General features: G+C 44.3%; 1 protein-coding gene across 2 annotated transcripts in view; it reads right to left on the bottom strand.

Annotated features, from left to right (window-relative positions):
- LOC146195071 (uncharacterized) overlaps positions 1-18,070 on the bottom strand; it is a 90,459-nt gene extending 72,389 nt beyond the window's left edge. For both annotated transcript variants that reach the window (XM_084597673.1, XM_084597674.1), the window contains exons 1-2: positions 17,776-18,070; positions 10,492-10,571 (exon numbers count right to left, since the gene is read on the bottom strand). In XM_084597673.1, coding sequence (XP_084453799.1) covers positions 10,492-10,571; positions 17,776-17,954 — 259 coding nt within the window. In that variant the 5' untranslated portion in view covers positions 17,955-18,070. The remainder of the gene's footprint in view (positions 1-10,491; positions 10,572-17,775) is intronic.
- Positions 18,071-18,940: the final 870 nt, after the last annotated feature.

An 18,940-nucleotide genomic window follows, 5' to 3' on the forward strand; every position in this document is an offset into this window, starting at 1 on the left:
TGGGGCCTCAGAAGTTCCAGAATATTTGCACTCTGGACGCTGAAAGACAACTAGGGGATGGAGAGAGCTATGCAGCCAATCAAGAAAAGGATCTATCATTGCAATCGTGTTTCACCCAAATCGGAAAGAATTTAAGGTGTCGGGATGGTGAAAGCAGCATATTGTTCAAGAAGGAAGGCGGTCTTTTGTACCGATGTTACACGCAGAAGGACGAACGGCAGGTGCGACAGCTAGTCGCTCCCGAACAGCACCGAGAAACGGTACTCAAGACGGCGCATGACGGCGTAATGGCAGGACACCTGAGGGCAAAGAAAACAAAAGAGCGGATTTTAGAAGAGTTTTTCTGGCCTGGCATCACGGCGGATGTTAAGAGATTTGTGGCATCATGCGATGTCTGTCTGCGTACCACACCGAAGGGGAGATTGCCGCGCATGCCCCTGGGAAAGGCTCCAGTCATTGACACCCCCTTCAATCGGGTTTCCATTGACATCGTCGGTCCAATCTACCCTCCGTCTAAACCGGGCAAATGAACTTGTTTTTTTTTATGTGTTACTTATTATATAGTGCATGTCTATGCGTTGTATCGGCATGCGTGCCACGTTTTGTTAGTTTTTAAAATATTATTGCTTAATATTTTGAAAGTGGGGGGCCGTGTCACAAAAGTGGCAGCGTTTATATTTTTATAATATTGCAATTAATCATATGCAGTATTCTAGAAGAGTTGATTGAGATATTTCAGCGTATTCAGTGCGCCTCTCGCCTCCAAGCACTCCGGGCTCCCCGAACCGCCGCCGCATCGCACCACGAAGACTTCGCCCCAGGGCTCCGGAAGGACCATCGCCTTCGAGAGCTCCCCATCTGCGTCGTCTTTGTGAGTGGAGTGCCGCCGCGCTCGTCGGACAATATGCCCGTTTCCTAATTTCTTCTGAACTTTTTCTACACTCGTCTTATCTTGTTTTAAACGTCTGTGTTCAATTTGCATGTATCTTGATAGTGAGAATTTTGACTGATGTATTTGTAATTGCTAGTTTTTTCATGTACCCTACCTTAGCTGTGTTGTTTTAAACGCCTATAAATGCTTGCGTCGTATAATCCTGTGTATAATACTGAGAAATATATAGTTGTTTTTTCCATCATTGACTTCGTGGTTCTGTTCTCATTCGCAACGCTGAACATAACCGGCTAACGCTGGGTGTCAAAGTTCCAACTACCTTTGCCTCGGTTCGAGAAGGTGTCTCGCACCCCTTCCGGAGCTGTGACAGTCATCAACAAAAGGCTTCAAGAACACTTGAATTCATGTGAATGATTTTTCTGCATCATCGATCAATCTTGCAAAGCATCATCGTTCGTATGGATGTAATCCCAATTTGAGAACACAGTAATTCTTTATAGGAATAAGGGTAAACTCGCAAGAGAAATTATGGAAGCTTTTCTCATAGACTATCATGGTGATACCTGCATCAATCATTCACCTGCAGTGGTGTCCCAGAAGGCACTGAACTTTTTAAGGTCTGCTCGAATGAAGATATGTACTCAATGAGTGTTCATTGTGCAGAGTGTTGTGGACACTTAGCCACGTAAATACCGGTTTGCAGCGTGTATGCCAGGCTTTTGTTTTTATTTTTGTTTTTTTATTAGTGAGATCTTTTGCTTGGATGTATACTTCTTTATATTATATTGATACTGCTTCTATTATTATTTCTTATTTTAATTTTTATTTTAATTCTTTCTGCCATTCATTGCGACATTAGCACTTTTTCTGGTTTTCTATGTTATTTGCTCAGTCTGCTTTCTCGAGTTGAAGTGGGTGCTTGTTGTGTCCTTATATTCTCACTGTGTCCATGTTTAAGCACTAATGTTAGCTATGTATAGAAGACATCACTAAATAAATACTGGCACACCACATGTGACAGGACGGCGTCATCTGAAATGCGAGCTTAAAGGAGCTCCACATTGGGGCCAAGCATTTCAAGAAGTCCTGCCATCGCATGCTGCAGTGCCACTACAACAGCAATAAGGAAACTATGCCTCCCGGTTAATGCTGGCTCCTTTCGTTAGTTTTCGCTCACAAATACATAATCATGATGACTTATTGCTCAGTGCTGCAGTGCAAACCACGGAAAAGAGCCAGTGTAAGCTTCCACTTCTACCCAAAGTCGTCCAGAATGAAGAAGGTTTGGAAGATAAAGTTAGGAATGGGGAAGCAACTGTCAGCGTCGTCAGTTATGTGCTGCAAACACTTCAAAGAGGAAGACTTTGTGTACCTAGTGTACAAGACACTAGGTGAGCCGTGTAGTGATGCTTTTACATGCTGTCTGTCAACTACTGTTTTTTGTAATTATCAGGGTACAAGTAAAGAAAGGTATTGCCAGAACCTGTTTCATTCGTCAACCTTCCCGTGCATCCTAGCTATGCAAGGCGATTGCTTGCGGGATCGACGAAGCGGCGGCGTAAGTAAATCAGGCATTGCTCTTTTTACTCGATCCTTTTGTCAGCGAGCGTTCAGGCATTTATTTAAAGTGCGATAAATGTCCCTAATTGGTTTCGACAGTAACGGAATGTCCAAGCTGAATAAAATGAGACACTGCTTCGATTTTTGTTCAAAGTGTGTTCACGTTCATTCATGCCGCGAAATTTGATACACTCTGCACAGCATTGCTTGTCTTCTTTGCTTGGATGCTGATATTTTCTAAGACATTGGCCGCAGATTTAATGCAATGCGTCCCTAAACATAGCCCTTCAGTAAGAGTTGTGATAGGGAATATTTTTTTCCGGGCTCTGTAGAGCCCTCCCTGCCTTAGATGGCAGACGTGTGCTATGCAACAAGCATTGCTTTAAAGTGCCCATAATGTGCAGCTGCTTTGCGCTTTTCTGAGATAATGCCCAAACTTCGTTAAGTCCTTGTTTCAATGTTTTTGAGGTGGTAGCCTGAACCACTGATTCCAGGTGAAAGAGGAGCACAAAGGCTTTGGCAACACACAATGGGGACAGCAGTGAAAATTCAAGCGTCGCTCCCATGGATAATGCTGCGTGACAATAGGAGGAGGTGGAAGTTATGGATTGCAATGGTATGCTTATCTACTGATACGCTATGCGGCCACTATTCCCATGTGATGATTCACATTGACATTTTTATCAAGCATTCAGGAAACAAAAGCGAATTATACTTCCCATATTGTGATGACTTCTGACCCAGAACTGAAATATATGAGTAGGCACAAAGCGTTATAAATTATCAACTTTACCTCCTCACCACTACTGTTGATCAAAACAACTAAATACAGTGAAAGCTCGTTAATTGGAACCTCGATAGTTCGAATTTTCGGATAATTCGAACTACACTAATTGGTCCGGCCAAGCTCTACAGAGATCTGTATACAAAGAAGCCGCTAATTTGAACGTGAGTCGGTTCCGCAACAGATCATTTGAACTATGTTCTGCCACGTATAGATGGCTTAGCGCACAGCAAATGGCAAAAAAAAAACCTTAATGAAAGAGCGGCACAGTTAGAGGCTGCATGCGTCCAAACCGAGGACACGAGATGAAACCAGACAGAACCACGGAAGAGTAGGTAAAGCCTAAATGGCACCGTGACCGGCGCGGCGGCGGCGGAGGGCAACGGTTAGTGGTCGCGGTTGCTTGCTCTCTCTTCCGCGCAAACTCCGAAACTCACAAATTCTCGTTAATTCGAGCCCTGTTAATTCATGAATACAGAGAAGCACTGTCGGCGCGGTCCCAGCAAACACCTATGAAATGCTATGACTTTAGATGGGCGCTATGGGCTATGCGAGATTTTTTTTTTCTTGCAAGAATCGTCCACCCTTCCATCCATCGGCCCTAGGAAAACACGCGGTCATGACGCTGGATTTTAGCATGTCGGCTTCAAAATGCGTTTGCTGCTATCGCGCGTGGCAGTAGACGGGGCCCGCCCCTTTCGCCTATGGCATGATAAAGTGAACCTACTGAAAACTAGGCTTGCACAACCGGACAAGCGCTGGCACTCTGCCAAGTTCGCTACCCCCTTGCTAGAGCCGTCAAAAGGCAAAAACATCACTTGTTATCGCTGCGCAGCATCTTGGAGCACTGCCAAAAAATGCATTGTGGACCATGTGACGGCGCAAAACAAAGGGATGCACTAACGGCTGATGCCTGTTTTTAGGTAAAAATTGTGGGTGGGTGGGTTCGGGTTCTTTAAGTGAGTAAATATGGTAAATTTACCATAATGCAGATGGTTCGTGTCAGTTTTTTCAAGACTATTCGATAATCTGAACATTGGATAATTCTAACTTTTTTCCCGGTCCCGTGGAATTCGAATTAACAAGCTTTTACTGTACTACCTTAAACAATCTTATATCACGGGCAGCAACCACGAGTCGAGAGCTTGCTATCACATATAATTGAAGTAACGAAACCACAAGTAACTCCTCAATAAACACACAAGGAATATTATCTAGCCCCGTCATCAAATGTACATGAAAATACTGCATTTTAACCCTACCACTCTAAGCATAATGTTACCCTAAGAACTGAGAAGTACAGGCTTGTTTAAAATAAGACCCATTTCTCATCCTCTTCGCATGAATTCAATGAGCTTTTGCAGTATTTACCAAAATGACAAAGTTTTCAATAAGTGATGAAAATTTAGTGATCTCTCTGTACCTGTAAAGTGTTTTAGATGGCATAATTGGGCAATTTTTTTTCTCAATACTTCAGCCGTCCAAACACAGCGCTGACCAAAGCACAAAGTTCTGAAGGTATTTAATAGTTTTATACACTGCTGTTTAACCTGCAGCTGCTTTTTTTAAACAGAGCTTGCAGTTTTAACAATGTGGCAGGATGTGGCAACCTGGTGCCACACCGGAGGTGGCACAGAGGCTAGTTTTTTTTCGGCAGCCCCCTGGCACCTTCAGGAGCGGCCCCCCGAGAGAGGCTGTCTACCGGTGCTGGCCCAGTTTACCGGCCGCAGTGCCAACAACCTGCACCGCGACGACCCTCTCCACCCCCTCACAGAGGAGGCCAATGTCGGCTGGTGCCGGCTTTGACAGCGCACGTTGCCAGCACCAGCCACCGGGAGCAGCAGCGGCTACCCGACATTCTGCAACGGGCACTGGAACCTGGTGCACCCAACGACGGCCAATGCCGCATGCTGGCAGACTTCGCTGTCACCACCCATCGTCAGGACCGCCGTGCACCACCAGCCGCAATCGGGAAGAAGTCAATTTGCTGGACTTGGACTCGTAATACTCCCCGAGTGCTCATCTTATTTTTTTTTTCGATTTTGTATTCCCCTCCCTTTTGTTTTTTGTTTGCCGCATCTTGTGACGGGGCGAGTGTCGGGTCTTCGGCCCTCTGCCGCGGCAACACGATCACTTAAATTGCTCGCCAACAGCACACGCAGCAGCACATGCACGTGAGAGTAAATCCGCACGTTGGAAGCCGGAATAGTGATTGCCCGATAAGAAGGCAGCGGGACAAGGGGAAGGGCTTTTTCTTCATCCAGTGCAGACAGCATTGTACATACTGTTCAAGCTACTCCAAACTTGTAAAACGAGGCAATGCGGCATTCTGCTTCAACAATGGCTTCAAGAAATCGTGTTTGCACATGATTGATGGTAGTTTTTCAAACGTGGCTGACAGGCTCAGTGCTTCTGGTTATCCCATCAACGTTCTCACCTCTGTAGCTGAGGGGATGTTAAAAAAGTTGAAATGTGGCACTTCCCCTCCTAGAAGTGAAACAAATGTGGCGGTTACCTCGTACCTTCATGCAGTGTCTCAAAATTTGAAGAAGATTGGCAAAAAAGCGGGAGTGGATGTTGTATTTTCGGCTCCGCTGTGTTTGGGTAGCATGTGCGCACGTGTAAATAGACTGCAAAACCATGTAAGAACTTTCCCTGTCTGCATGAAGAAGCCCCGAAAAAAATTTGTACCCTGCAAAAGCAACATTGTCTACTCTATCCCTCTGTCCTAAGGCAACTACTATGTTGGTCAAGCTGGTCGTCTTACCGACCAGCTGAGGGAACATTGCAATAATGTAAGAAATGCTGCTTGATATATAGGGATTCACTGCTGCGATTGTGCTTGCCACCCACAGGTCGAAAAGTGTAAAGTAGCAGCGTGTCACAAAGATACGGTCACTAGAGAGATCAATGAGGTTTCAGAGATCACGATGCTAGGTTTGGCATGCGTCAGCACACCGTTCATCGCCATATCAAGAATAGCACACGAGTTTCCTGTATCATCGTAGATACATTTGTCTTGTTTTCGCCTGTTTATTTCCTCTCTGGTTTTAAGAAGTGCCTAGCTGCACTTAAACTGAGCTGCTGTGAACAAAATATTCAGTTGTTAGTGTTGTTTCTCGTCTCTTCCTCCCTCGTGTTTGTGCAGGTGCACTGCTTTTTCATAGATTTTTGCTTCAGTTTGGCATGATCCTTACCAGTCTTAACCAGAAACTGCATGTAACGAAAATCTGGATGTAACAAAAAAGTGCAAACATTTTTCAATTTCGTTCTATCCAGATTTAACTCTAGTACAACTGTCTGCTTTCAGACACCAACAAAGAAAGAATGGTAAACTGCCAAATATGATGCCATTCGATGGCAGTTCCCCAACTGCTTAGGAGCAGTTGATGGGAAGCATGTTGCCATTGTCTGCCCTCCGAATTCTGGGAGCCGATACTACAGCTCAAGGTAAAATTGCACATATTAAGTAGACTATAGCCACAAGACAGAGTGATGTGTCCATGAATTGCCATTATCCAAATGATTCATAAGACATTTGGAACAACATACCATTGGACAAACTATAGTTATACTTAACCATTGTGCAGTAGGTTAAAGTTCGCGACCCATGCTTGGTAAGGTGCACTTCGATATGCGCTGGATTGTTCACACCGAATCTCAGTAAGTCCACTTCTGTCATCAAGCCACAACATAAATTATTACTGCACGTGTTTATCAAGGTAGCACATTCCTTCCTCATTGAGAGCTACGTCTCACCTCAAAAGCTACAGTTTGCTTTGACAGTGCATTTCACACGATTGGCACAAGTTTTTTTTATTAGTGTGGAGCTTTATTCCATGCATAGAGCTACTATATTACTTAATACAATTGAGTTTGGACTCTGGTAACATTACAGTTATGATGTATTGTGTGCCGTCACTTGCAGCATCTTTCAAATCAATATATGCTATGCTTTTCATTTATCGAGGCACATACTCTCTTGTGCTTACAGCAGTTGTTGACAACCACTGAAAGTATGTCCTCGTCGATGTAGGTGCAGAAGGCCAGCTGAGTGACGGAGGAACCTCAAAGTAATGCGACTTCAGCTGTGACATGAGCGATTGCATTCTGGACATTTGTAGACTTGAGAAACTGCCCAAGTCTCCAACGACTGCACCATGTCCCTTCGTTGGAGATGACATCTCAGCTTCGCACAGATTTCATGCAGCCATTCCCATAAAAATACCTGGGTGACCAGAAGGGGATCTTTAATTACAGACTAAGCAGAGCATGGTATAAATTAGCATTGTTTGATCTGACCTGAAAAGAGTAATAGTAATCAGGTAGTAGAAAGGTGTAAATAGCAAATTCCTTACTTTACACGGAATTGGAATTAGATATTTTTTTTTCAAGTCCTCACAGTTACAATGCTGAAGCATATGTGCAAAAGTAAGTGGGTTGGGAAAGTAAATTTAACTCTTGCAAACCTGAATAGAGAATGAAGACAGGCTCTTCTTTTGAGCATTTAGGTGGGCAAGCCGGACCTTCATAAGCAACCACAGGCTTCAAACAAGACATACATATTAACAAGCACTCCCCTTCACCGGCCAAGTACCAACAACAGAAAACAAACAGGTAAAAAACAGCCGACCAAGTGATGAACCACTTTGAGAAAAAGAAAAGACCATACAGCACTTGTATTGTGCAACACATTGCGAATTTCTCTACTTTTGCACTCTTTCTTGCTCTAGGTATGGAGTAGCCGAGCCCTTAGCCATCGCAGCCCTTCCTCTAGCGCTTACATGTGACAAAGAAAATACCGTATACACTAGTGTATAAGCCACCTTTGTGTATAGCCTGCACCCCCACTACCGGTCGCAAAACTTCAAAAAAAATCTAAGACGCCACAAAACATATCTAACCCTAAACCGTGCTGCAAGATGGCGTTAGTTAGTTTTCCCCATACCGCATCCATTATCACCATCGTTGCGCAACGTGACGTTTCCGTGGATTTCTGTTTCCAATTTTCATGATTCCTTGCCCAGTGCCATTGCGTCTGTTATCCATTTTGAAGTGCATGGACTGCTTACAGAATTTGTTGCGTTACATGCGCCGTTGCGTGGCAGGGTGCGTGCTTTTGAATGCGAACAAAACGCAATAGACAAGCAGAGACGGTCTCACACTGCAGGCTTCAAACTTGAAGTGGCAAAATACGCTGAGAAACACGGTAAATGGGAAGTCGACGCAAGTTTGACATCAAAAAGAGGTGTGTTCACTGTTGTTGTAAGCAAATGCAAGACCTCACTGAGACTGCCCGTACCCGGAAAGCTTCCCGTGGCAAACACTGCAAGTTCCCAAAACTTGAAGAGGAGTTCTTCGAGTATGTTTGCATTACTAAGAGCAACGGTTTCTGGAAAGCGATTGCTATCGCTCAGCACAACATTGTACCTGCGGACTTCAAAGACAGTCGAGAGTGGCTTCAACGTTTTATGAAACGCCACCAGCTTTCCATCCGCCGTTGAACGATGTGGTGCTAGAAGCTACCAGCTGAATAGAAGAATCAAATAATGAAGTTTCATTGCTTTGTCAATGCATTTAGGAGGGAGCATGACGACCTCTCACAGAAAGGCAATGCTGATCAGGCTCCGGTCTGGTTTGATGCCCCTGAAAATTGCACGGTGGAAGCCAAAGGGGCAAAAAGTGTCTCCGCGTGCACTAGTGGCGCCGAGAGGCATAGGTGCATGGTCATGCTTTGCAGCTCTGCTGACTTTACAGAGAAGCCCCACCCCTGGTGGTCTCATGAGCGTGCTGCAGCCGCTCGATGTTTGCATTCATCAGCCCTTCAAGGCAGAATTTGGGCAATGCTGCACCAAATAAATGTCCGTGGGCAACCACGGAACAACTCCAACAGGGCGGTGAAGCATCTCTCCAGCAAGTGTGCGCTTGCATTCTGCACGCGTGGCATTCACTGTCAGCGGATATCTCAAAGAGTTTCAGAGTGAATAACAATAACTCTATGCGACTCTATGAAGACTGCCCCACCGCATAGGTAGCATGCAGAATGTGCCAATAAACAAAATGCTCAGATTTTGTTAAAACTCTAATGAATAAACTAAACATGGTATCATAAACAGATAGGAGCCATTTCTGCCTGTAGCAACGCTGCCGATGCCAGGGCCGCTACAAGATTAACGGTGCCTTCACCTATATGAATTTTGTTTGGAAAGCATTTTAGAAGCAAATCAAGAAATGAACAAAAGTAGCTGTATTTATTTAAAGAGAGAAAAGTCTACTCTCTTAAGTTGATATGAACACAAACTCTCTATGATACTGTGGCATAACCATAAAATTAGTATTATTCACTGCAGATGCTCATGTTAGCCACAATGAAAGGACACCAGATATTCTTGACCAATCAAAGATATAAATTCCTGCCCTGAATTCAGAGTTCTTCCATCGTTACTGCACCCAACGGTGAGATCTACCAGAATATGCCAATATTTTTACACTCGTATCCAGCAGTAGTAGTGCCCCTTTAAACTAGTGTTTGGTGAATTTGAATGACAAGGGAGCCTATGGCAGAGTTCTCACTTGCCTAAAAACTGACACTTTTGCAGATCTCCGGTCGCAGCCTCCTACACAACCAACCAACTACCCCAGACAGCACTACTCCCATGAGACTTGAGCACCTGTAGCACACCAGCAGGCCATGGCTCCTTCTGCCCAATGCATAGCAAGTGTTACGCTTTCGCCGATGTGATGTGGGATCGCCGACACGACAGCCGCGGATTCAAGGTCATCAGCCAGTATGATGGAACATTTCGAGCCATTTCCGTGAGGCACAACCCTCCACCCAACGCTTTCCTTTGCCGCCGTATTCCGACATGTGTGCGTGTGTTTTTGCAAACGTTTGTGAGTCGCAGCAGAGACAGTCATCGCCACCGGCTAGTGCAAGGAAGTTTACCGACGCTGGAGAGTGACTCACTTATGCAAGTATGGCCAAGAACACATGGGCCAATGCTTGTTCTTCGGGCCTGTACGCATTTGCCCTCTGGACATCGAAGCGTATAAAAATGGCAGTCGTTTCTGCCATAGAGTCGCCATCGAGACACCTGCTGTGTGAATGTGTCACTTTTCTTTCTGGGGTACGCTTCTCTGGCTCTTTAAGTGACGCAAAATTAAACATCCTTGTTAGTCGACGCCTCGTCTTTTGCCAGGACCGTCAATTGAGGATCCCCCACCCCCCATCTTAAATACCTGAATCCACACTTACCTGGGGATGCAATAAATGAATGCAACACCTGACAGCACAGTCCAAACAGCCCTGGACACTTATGAGATTTCCGCGTAGTCCTGAAAACAAAGCAAGGAATGAAAGTTCATTAAAAAGGCTTCAAATATAAATTACTATATGGTAGAATAACATGGAAAATGGGTATTGAACTTCTTTTGTTTCAACCGGAAAAGCAAAGAACAAATATTAAAATATGCCAATTCTGATTTCTGCACTACCTTTCCAGCTCTAAAAAAGGTCTATTTTTATGCTGTGCACTGTAGTTAAGGCCAGAATACATGTGGCGTTTTTTTTTTCACAATCTTCACGCATTGAAAAGTGCGGCGCCGACGCGACGCTCAGCTCGAGATACATGGAACGACGAAGCGGCTCGAGCGCCGCCACGAATCCCTCGATGCGAAAGCAAATTCATCATTGAGCGGAAGTAACCGCATAGCGAGGGTACAGAAGCGAGGTAAGAGAAGCGACACTGTCCCTTGTGTTAAAATCGCGAAAGGACTCATTCTAACGCTACTGTGCTAAATGTAGAGACTGTAAAAAGGTCGCACAAGGATTTGGCTCGCTCAAATGAACAAAGATACCTTGGAAAGACTGCTTGGATACCAGCGACACGGTTTTTTTTTTTCTTTTTACAAATTTCACTTCAGGGAGAAAACAAATGCATTACGATTTGAGAGTAGGTCGTATGCTCACAAAAAAGCGACATCCTGTGCTTGATTAAGCATTTATTTTCACAATAATCACGTTTCTGCGGCCAAACTGCTGCACACCTCGTCGGCCATAGCAGCCATGTTGGCAGCGGCCGCTCAAACCGGAAATTCCAGCTTTCAGCGCTCCTATTGGCTCGCGTCCACATAACCTTTCAGTTCGAAAGAACGGCACGGAACCACACCTCAAATATCTGGCAGGGACAGACCGCCGCCGGCGTGCGTTTTTTCCGACGCTGGGCGTAGAGTCCGTGCTGTCGGGCAAAAAGCACCGGCTTCATGTGGCAAAAACGCTCCATGTATTCCGGCTTTTGAAACTGAGAATGAGCAGAAGCCAGGGATATGGCAGGACAGTACATTTTCATTAGACAAGCGTAGATGCGCATTTTCAGGGATCACTCCCCTACCTGACGTGCCTCCATAAGATAGAAAGCCACATCCTCAAATGCAGTTTACTATCATAACAAGGTTCAAGCACCTATTTTGGTTAATTATGTTTGTGTCACTTGAAACCGTGATAAATGTCGTGAAAAGGTTTCATGTTCTGGCTAATGAAGTGCTTACATGTCAGTGCCATAGCTGCTGAAAACATGCAGCACGTGCAAGTGACCGCGCTCTTCCTAACAGTCCAGCAATAATGAGGCAACCCAACTTTCAGAAATCAAGCTCCGCTTCAAAAGTTCAATTAACTTCTGTTGACTTTTCTCACTGGTGAAAAAACATCTGCAATTAACCACAGTGACTATTAATTAATTACTACTATTAATTAGGTACCACTAGTGAGTTAATGGTGTATTGTATGCTTCAGCTGTCAAAGATACAAAAATAAACTGCAAACAACTTTTAAATGCATACAAATATGAAAATATATTACCAAAAAAAAAAAAAAGAAGAGCCGATCCATCCATAGAGAATATTCAATAAAAGGATAGCCCTCTAACATGAAACAACAAAAAAATGTCTGCCAAATTTAGAAAAATAAAAGAAGAAGAACCGAAAGACCTAGCCCCTACACATAAGTGACCGTTTACTATGGCCCCAAGAGTGCACTAAAACCTGAATGTCGCGAAAATGTACAACACAATTCAGCTCCGAATTCTGGCTTCCTTCGCTCTCTCTAAGCGTTCCCAATCCATTCTTTACTCTACCCTGACCTCTTCCCTTTCGTTACTGTCAATGCTGCTATGCTCAGAGAGAAGAAAGATTCTTCTTTGCAAACATAACCTAAGAAGTGCAGGAATGTTTTGCTCACAATCAAATTACAATTTGCATGCACATGAAAGAGCTTGTCATGTGCACTTCCCTTTCGCCCTTCTCCATCTCTGGCCATTCACCACTATCAAAAATGGCGAAACAACAAGCCCCGCTTGCCATTCTTACCGAAATCCAATCGCAGCTGCTTTGCTAGGAACACGACTTGTGTCTGGTCTCTTCTTTTCCATTTGGAATTGCTAATGAAATTTTATTCATCAGATTATCAAAAACCCTGGAGCCTGGAGCAAAAGGCAGATAATTCTGCCTGATGGGCCCCAAGCAAAAAATTATAAGTACAGATACACATTTACTCCAGCAAACACATTATGGGCGAGAAAACACCAGGTTCAGAATTTCCTTTTGTTCGCTCTGCGTTGAATAATTCGAGCACTTGATAGGGGTGTGATCGAGCTCATATAGCTTTAATATCGTGAGAAACACAACTACGCATAGCTTCTGTAACTGAATTACTGGCACACCATTGTCCTGCCACTAAGCTGGGGACACCTGGGTTGAATCATAAGCAGTGGACATGTGATCAGCATTTTACTGATTAGCCGATAATGACACACAACGAGCTTTGTGATGTAAACATGTGTATGCATGCATGCATGTGTACGCAACTGTGCGAGCACACACAGTGCATGTTCAGTGTCCTAGTTCTCTGAAAGACTCCAAGTGGACAACTGAGGGTTATTGTTTCAAGACCACAAAGCATTCATCCCAGGGCGTGCAGTCCAACCCAGCAGCCTATTTGTAGTGCTACAGGTAGCTGCACATTCTGAACAGTATCATGCACACCTGTTATAATCTGCAAACTGAACATCCTGCAGGTTCAGTTAACTTTACTATTTCATTGACAGCTGTTAATTCTTTCCAAGGGTATTGATGAATCGGTGGACGTCTAAACAGATTTTTTACAGCTCATTCACCAAATAAAAACCGTGATATCACACATAGAAAAAGGCTTAAAGTTCCGGATAAAAAATGCTTCTGGACTTCACAAAAATAAATTTTAAGTAATTCACCTAGCTGTATATCTATGAGCCTTCACTCAAGTGCAACCTTTGGGTTTTGAAATGGCTGTGCACTAAATAACTTCACTCTGATTTTGGAAAACGGCAACGCTTGAGAGTCGAGGTGCATGCCGTGCCGGTTTTAATCTGTGGCGACAAACCTAAGGAAGTCTTCCAGGCGGTAGCGCGCATTTTCCATCCATGGTAATGGCAGCGTGGAAATCGAAACCACAAACTTTTAAAAGCCGTTTCGATACATCCTTGTTTGTAAGTGTTACTTCATAAAACTTTGCACTTCTTATAAGGGCTGAGAAGGCAGAACATATAGGTGGTATGCAGTGGGCCCACATGGCGCCCAACTACGCCTGCGGCGGCCATTTTTGCAGTGCACGTAGCAGACGAACTCCTGCCAGTACTGCACCTAAAGCCTGCTTTCGTCATGTTACAGTGGATTGCGTGCCACATTCATGTTGTCACTTAGATTCCGCATGCATCGGAAATCGGGCCTGTAATTGCCGCACTTAATAACTTCGTGAAAATCTGTCTTAAGAAATGCCACTTAGAGTAGGCGCATGCGCAGGTTAACGCTGCTCGAGCTGAGGTACACGAAAATGGTGCAGCGACAAACGTTGTTCATGGGATTACGTTTCCCTCTATTCCGGAAAGAAAGCTCAGACAACGGTGACGACAATAGCCGCTTCGTGAATCCACAAAGCCTAATGTGGTTCTGCAGCAGGTCTACGGTGCTGCTGCATTGCTCTAGACGAGGTAACTGCGACCCTTAATTTAGATCTCTCCTGCATATGGAACCTACACATACAGCTTCAGAGTTTACCTTCGCGGTTACCTGCAAATGTTTTGGACGAGGTGCATCCGTGATAAGCGCACGATGGGCACCAATTAAGTTACCCAAAAGCTGTACATATAAAATATGTGACTTCTTCCTGTTTCGAACTTTGAAATGATCGAGTCCTTGGAACATGTGCTGTTTCCTGGGGATGTTGTGGACGATTACTTTTTTTTTTTTCTTGGACATATACTTGTTACCTGTTCTTGCGCCAGGGCGATAATGCAAGCTCGCCGCCAAGTTCGGCATACAGTCAGTTTAACTCGATTACTGAACTGTACATACACTTTGTTTTACAGATGGCAACACGAAAGACAGACACGACAGGGATGAAGCGCTAACTACTGAGCACCAGCAGCACACTCACGTGTCGACTTCTGTTAACACACATGGCGCACAGCTCAAAAACGAACCATGAACATACACTTATCTAGTTTGGTGCCTTAATGAGCTACTATTATTTGCGACGCTGAACAGCAAATTTTGTGTAAAAAAAAAAAACTTTCTCTAGTGTGGTAACAATAACGTTTTCAAAGTACAACGTAAATAGTAAGATTCATTTACCACGCACATAAATGGCGCACATCTCCAACCCAACTCTTACTAGATGCCAACTTGGAAAGCCAGGCCTCAAGACGCTACCGGGAAAGAATGAAGCTTTTTTACTTGCTTTATCATGACCAATTGGAAACTGATAAAAGGCTTTAAATTAAAACCGTTAACCCACGCACAACACATTCCTATCACGCTCAAAAATACTCATACAAAACCAACATTTTTAAAGAATCATTTTTTCCTAGAACGAGACGCCAGTGGAATACCCTACCTGCTGATGTTGTCCAAAGCACAAGTGTATCTTCATTTTGTCCCGCGCTGTCCTGAATATTTGAACGCATTTGCTGCATTGCACTCAAATAGTGGCGTCGGGTTGGTAGCATTCGAGCTTTTTTGTTGCAACAAGTTTCGCTTTACATTCTTTTTTCTATTTTCCAATTTGCTGGTCTAGCGTTGACTTGTATTTATGATGATTAGTTACGGTTCCATGTATTGATTTTTTTATTCTCTTCCCCGATACTATGTATGCATTTTATGCATGCTCCTGCCTAAAGCCCGACACTCAGGCTGGCAGTATGTTTTTAAATAAATAAAAAAAAATTACGACTCTCCGAATTCACGGAAGCGCTGCTGCCCCTGACCATTATCTGCGTATCGAGTCAGAACATGTTCCTATCACGCTAAAAAGGTTAAAAAATACTCATGTAAAATAAACATTTTTAAAGAATCATTCTTTCCTAGAACGAGTCGCCAGTGGAATACCCTACCTGCTGATGTTGTCCAATGCACAAGTGTATCTTCATTTTGTCACGCGCTGTCCTGAATATTTGAACGCATTTGCTGCATTGCACTCAAATCGTGGCGTCGAGTTGGTAGCATTCGAGCTTTTTTGTGTCAACAAGTTTCGCCTTACATTCTTTTTTCTATTTTTCAATTCGCTGGTCTAGCGTTGTCATGTCTTTATGACGATTAGTTACGGTTCCATGTATTTAAATTTTTTATTCTCTTCTCCGATACTATGTATGCATGCTTCTGCCTAAAGCTTGACACTCAGGCTGGCAGTACATTTCTAAATAAATAAAAAAAACAATCACGGCTCTCCAATTTCACGGAAGCGCTGCTACCCCTGACCATTATCTGCGTTTCGAGTCAGCCCGCACCTTCTTTGGACCTGTTTCTAGATCTAGCTTGGCTTCAGCAGAACTAAGCAGCGCAGCTGTCCATCCGAAATGGCGTTTATTTGCTACGTAGTTTCTTGCTGCTGTTGCCCACAGCAATTACCGGCCGAATCTTCCGGGCTCGCGAATTCCAAAAGGCAATCTGAATGCGCCGAGCGAGGAAAGCATGCTAGCGGAAAGGTTCCACTGCTGCGTGCACCACAAGTATAGCGGCCGGCAGTGTAGTTTGGTGCCACGTGAGCACCAGTGCATACCACTTATAGGGGCTGAAAATGGAAGAGAAATAAAAAATTTCTTAAACCCTTTAACATTTGCTATGATCTCTTGACCTGTCAATCAATGAGCAGATGAAATAACCCAAATATTACTGACTGACAGCACAAGAATGAATGCGAATAGAATATGAATACAGAGATCACGCGACTGCCACGGATCTAGTAGCACACAAGCAAAATGCCCGACGTATCAGCACAGACCTTTTTCAGCTCTGATATGTTATAACACAAACTGTCTCTCTTACCTTTTGATCACCAAGTTTAATGAATAAAATGTGGAATAATAATATGAAGGCTTTGCTCAAGTGTAATTCCTTCTAAAAAACATTTTTGTTTACTTTTTTAAACCACATGCAGAAACTGCAAAATAGCTGCAAATCTAGAAACTCTATGGCCGCAAACTGCCTCTTCGAAATCAATAACACATGCATACACACGGTACTCGTAACAGGGACGGCTAAATTTCTCGCCAGACCTAAGAGCCATGGTAACTTGCTTTGAAATTGCTTCATAAATTTTCACACGTCTTTCACAATTGTTCGATTTCGTTTTTGTGTTGCTGCATCACTCTCCTACGTGACATTGAGAGTACAGAGGCAAGCTACTTAGGAAATTGCATGATCCTAGGCTTGAGACAGGGAAACAAAGATCAAAGGCAGCAGAACATTTCAAACACAGCTGAAGTTAAATTCCAAAAACACCAACGTTCTTAGATAGAGAACGTTGCTGCACATAGCGTCACCGATACAAACGCTACACACAACTCTCAAAAACACAACACGCAAATAAAGGTTGACGTAGGGTGCCAAATAATCGCAGCGAGCGGAACATACGATGCGCGCACGCCTAAGAACAGAAGAGCCCATTGAGAAGAAAGACGTCAGCGGCGACGGAGCGAGACGAGAGTATCGGAAACCCAGCGGTAACGACACTGGTTTCACCGCTCTTCTAATCGCTATAATACCTGCAAACTGTAATACTAGTAAATAAAGGTATTCGAATAAGAACATGCCCCCATTTACAGCACTATAAAAGGCAAAACATTGCAAGTTCAACTGTAGATGTAAAGAGCCAAAGGAGAACTCTGTAGGGCGGCCACGGCACAAGAATGAATACGAATGGAGTACGAATAGAGTACGAAGAGTACCGCGTGACTGCCACGGATCTAGTAGCACATAAGCAAAATGCCCGACGTCAGATGTCAGTTGAATGACGGTTTGGGAGAGTTTCTTACGTATAATCATTTATGTAGCACTAACGAAGAACAAGCTTTTGTTCATTTTTGTGCGGATTCAGGAGCGTCGACGCGCGGACATCAACGCGCCTGATTCCGCACAAAGACGAGCAAAAGCTTGCAGATCGCGGCTTCAATGTCAAGCCCAAAACTCATGACTGCAAGCTAACCACCGAAGTAATAAAATCAACACTTACCTTTCGAATGCCAAGGTGGTTTGAGCGAAGAGCCGAGGAGCAGCGCCGGTGCAATCGTGACATTGTGGCCGCCACCGCAGGTCAGTCACACTAGCGCAAGTCACATTAAACGAAGTGGCAAAAGTATTAAAAAACAAGAAGTTACCTAGTATACCATGGAAAGTCGCAAGCAGGCCCATGTGGGTAAAAACACACGAGAAACCAGCCGGATTTCTTCCATGTGCGAAAACCACATGGAAGAAAAACTGGAAAAACCATGCGAACGTGACGCGCCATTTTGAATTTACGATGTATGCTAGATAGGCAACCTGCAATGGAGTTGATGATGATGATAAACTGGTGGCCATGCCCTTTGAAGCGGGTGGACACTCACACAGTATCCGGCCAGACATGTGGCGCCACCTGGCGGCCGACGGGAGCTAATACTGAGGCGGCGCAGAAGCTGACGCCGTTATATGTTGCGGCCGCTGTGTTCCTTCTGCGTTCGCGTTTTGTTATCCCAGTGAGTGTGATTTACTCATTTAGTGACTTCAGTGGTCTCGTGCGATGCTTCGACTACTACGGATGTGAACAAGAATAAAAATAAGCGCAACGGTGGAGAGAAAGACTGCCACGATCACGAAGGAAACCTAAGCGTACCGCTTGCTGGGAGAACCTGGGGAGAATGATGAAAGAAGGAGATATTGGCTGCGAGAGAGTAATGTAACTGAAATTCATTTTGTTATGTGGCCATTGGCGTACAGACGCCAAGAAGCTAAAATAAGACGATTGCCCGTGAGCGGAAGAAACGGCGTATAAACTTCTGACTCGGGGAGTCGCACGCTGGTTGGGGCACACTACTCAGTACGCGCTCCGCGCTGTAAAATTTGGCGTGTACTGGTATATGCTGTGGAAGATCGACTGGCATACGTCCAGAAAAGCAACTAAGCCGTGCAGCCGCAGCATCGTATTCCAGCCGCATTTCAACGGAGGCGAAATAAAAAAAAAATGTTCGTGGATCTGTGAACCGGATTTCTAATGCGGTGTCTATTCGGAACCACAAAGCCCAAATATCTTCAACACTTCCAATTACAGATTTCAATAAGCATATTCATTTGTAAATTAGTTCTTAGGGTGCTGAAAAAGTCGAAGTGGCGGAGTGTAGAGGCCCATGATACTGTGTATG

This window comes from Amblyomma maculatum, chromosome 3 (genome assembly GCF_055883805.1).
Source record: "Amblyomma maculatum isolate TAMU_Amacu chromosome 3, ASM5588380v1, whole genome shotgun sequence".
NCBI lineage: Eukaryota > Metazoa > Arthropoda > Arachnida > Ixodida > Ixodidae > Amblyomma > Amblyomma maculatum.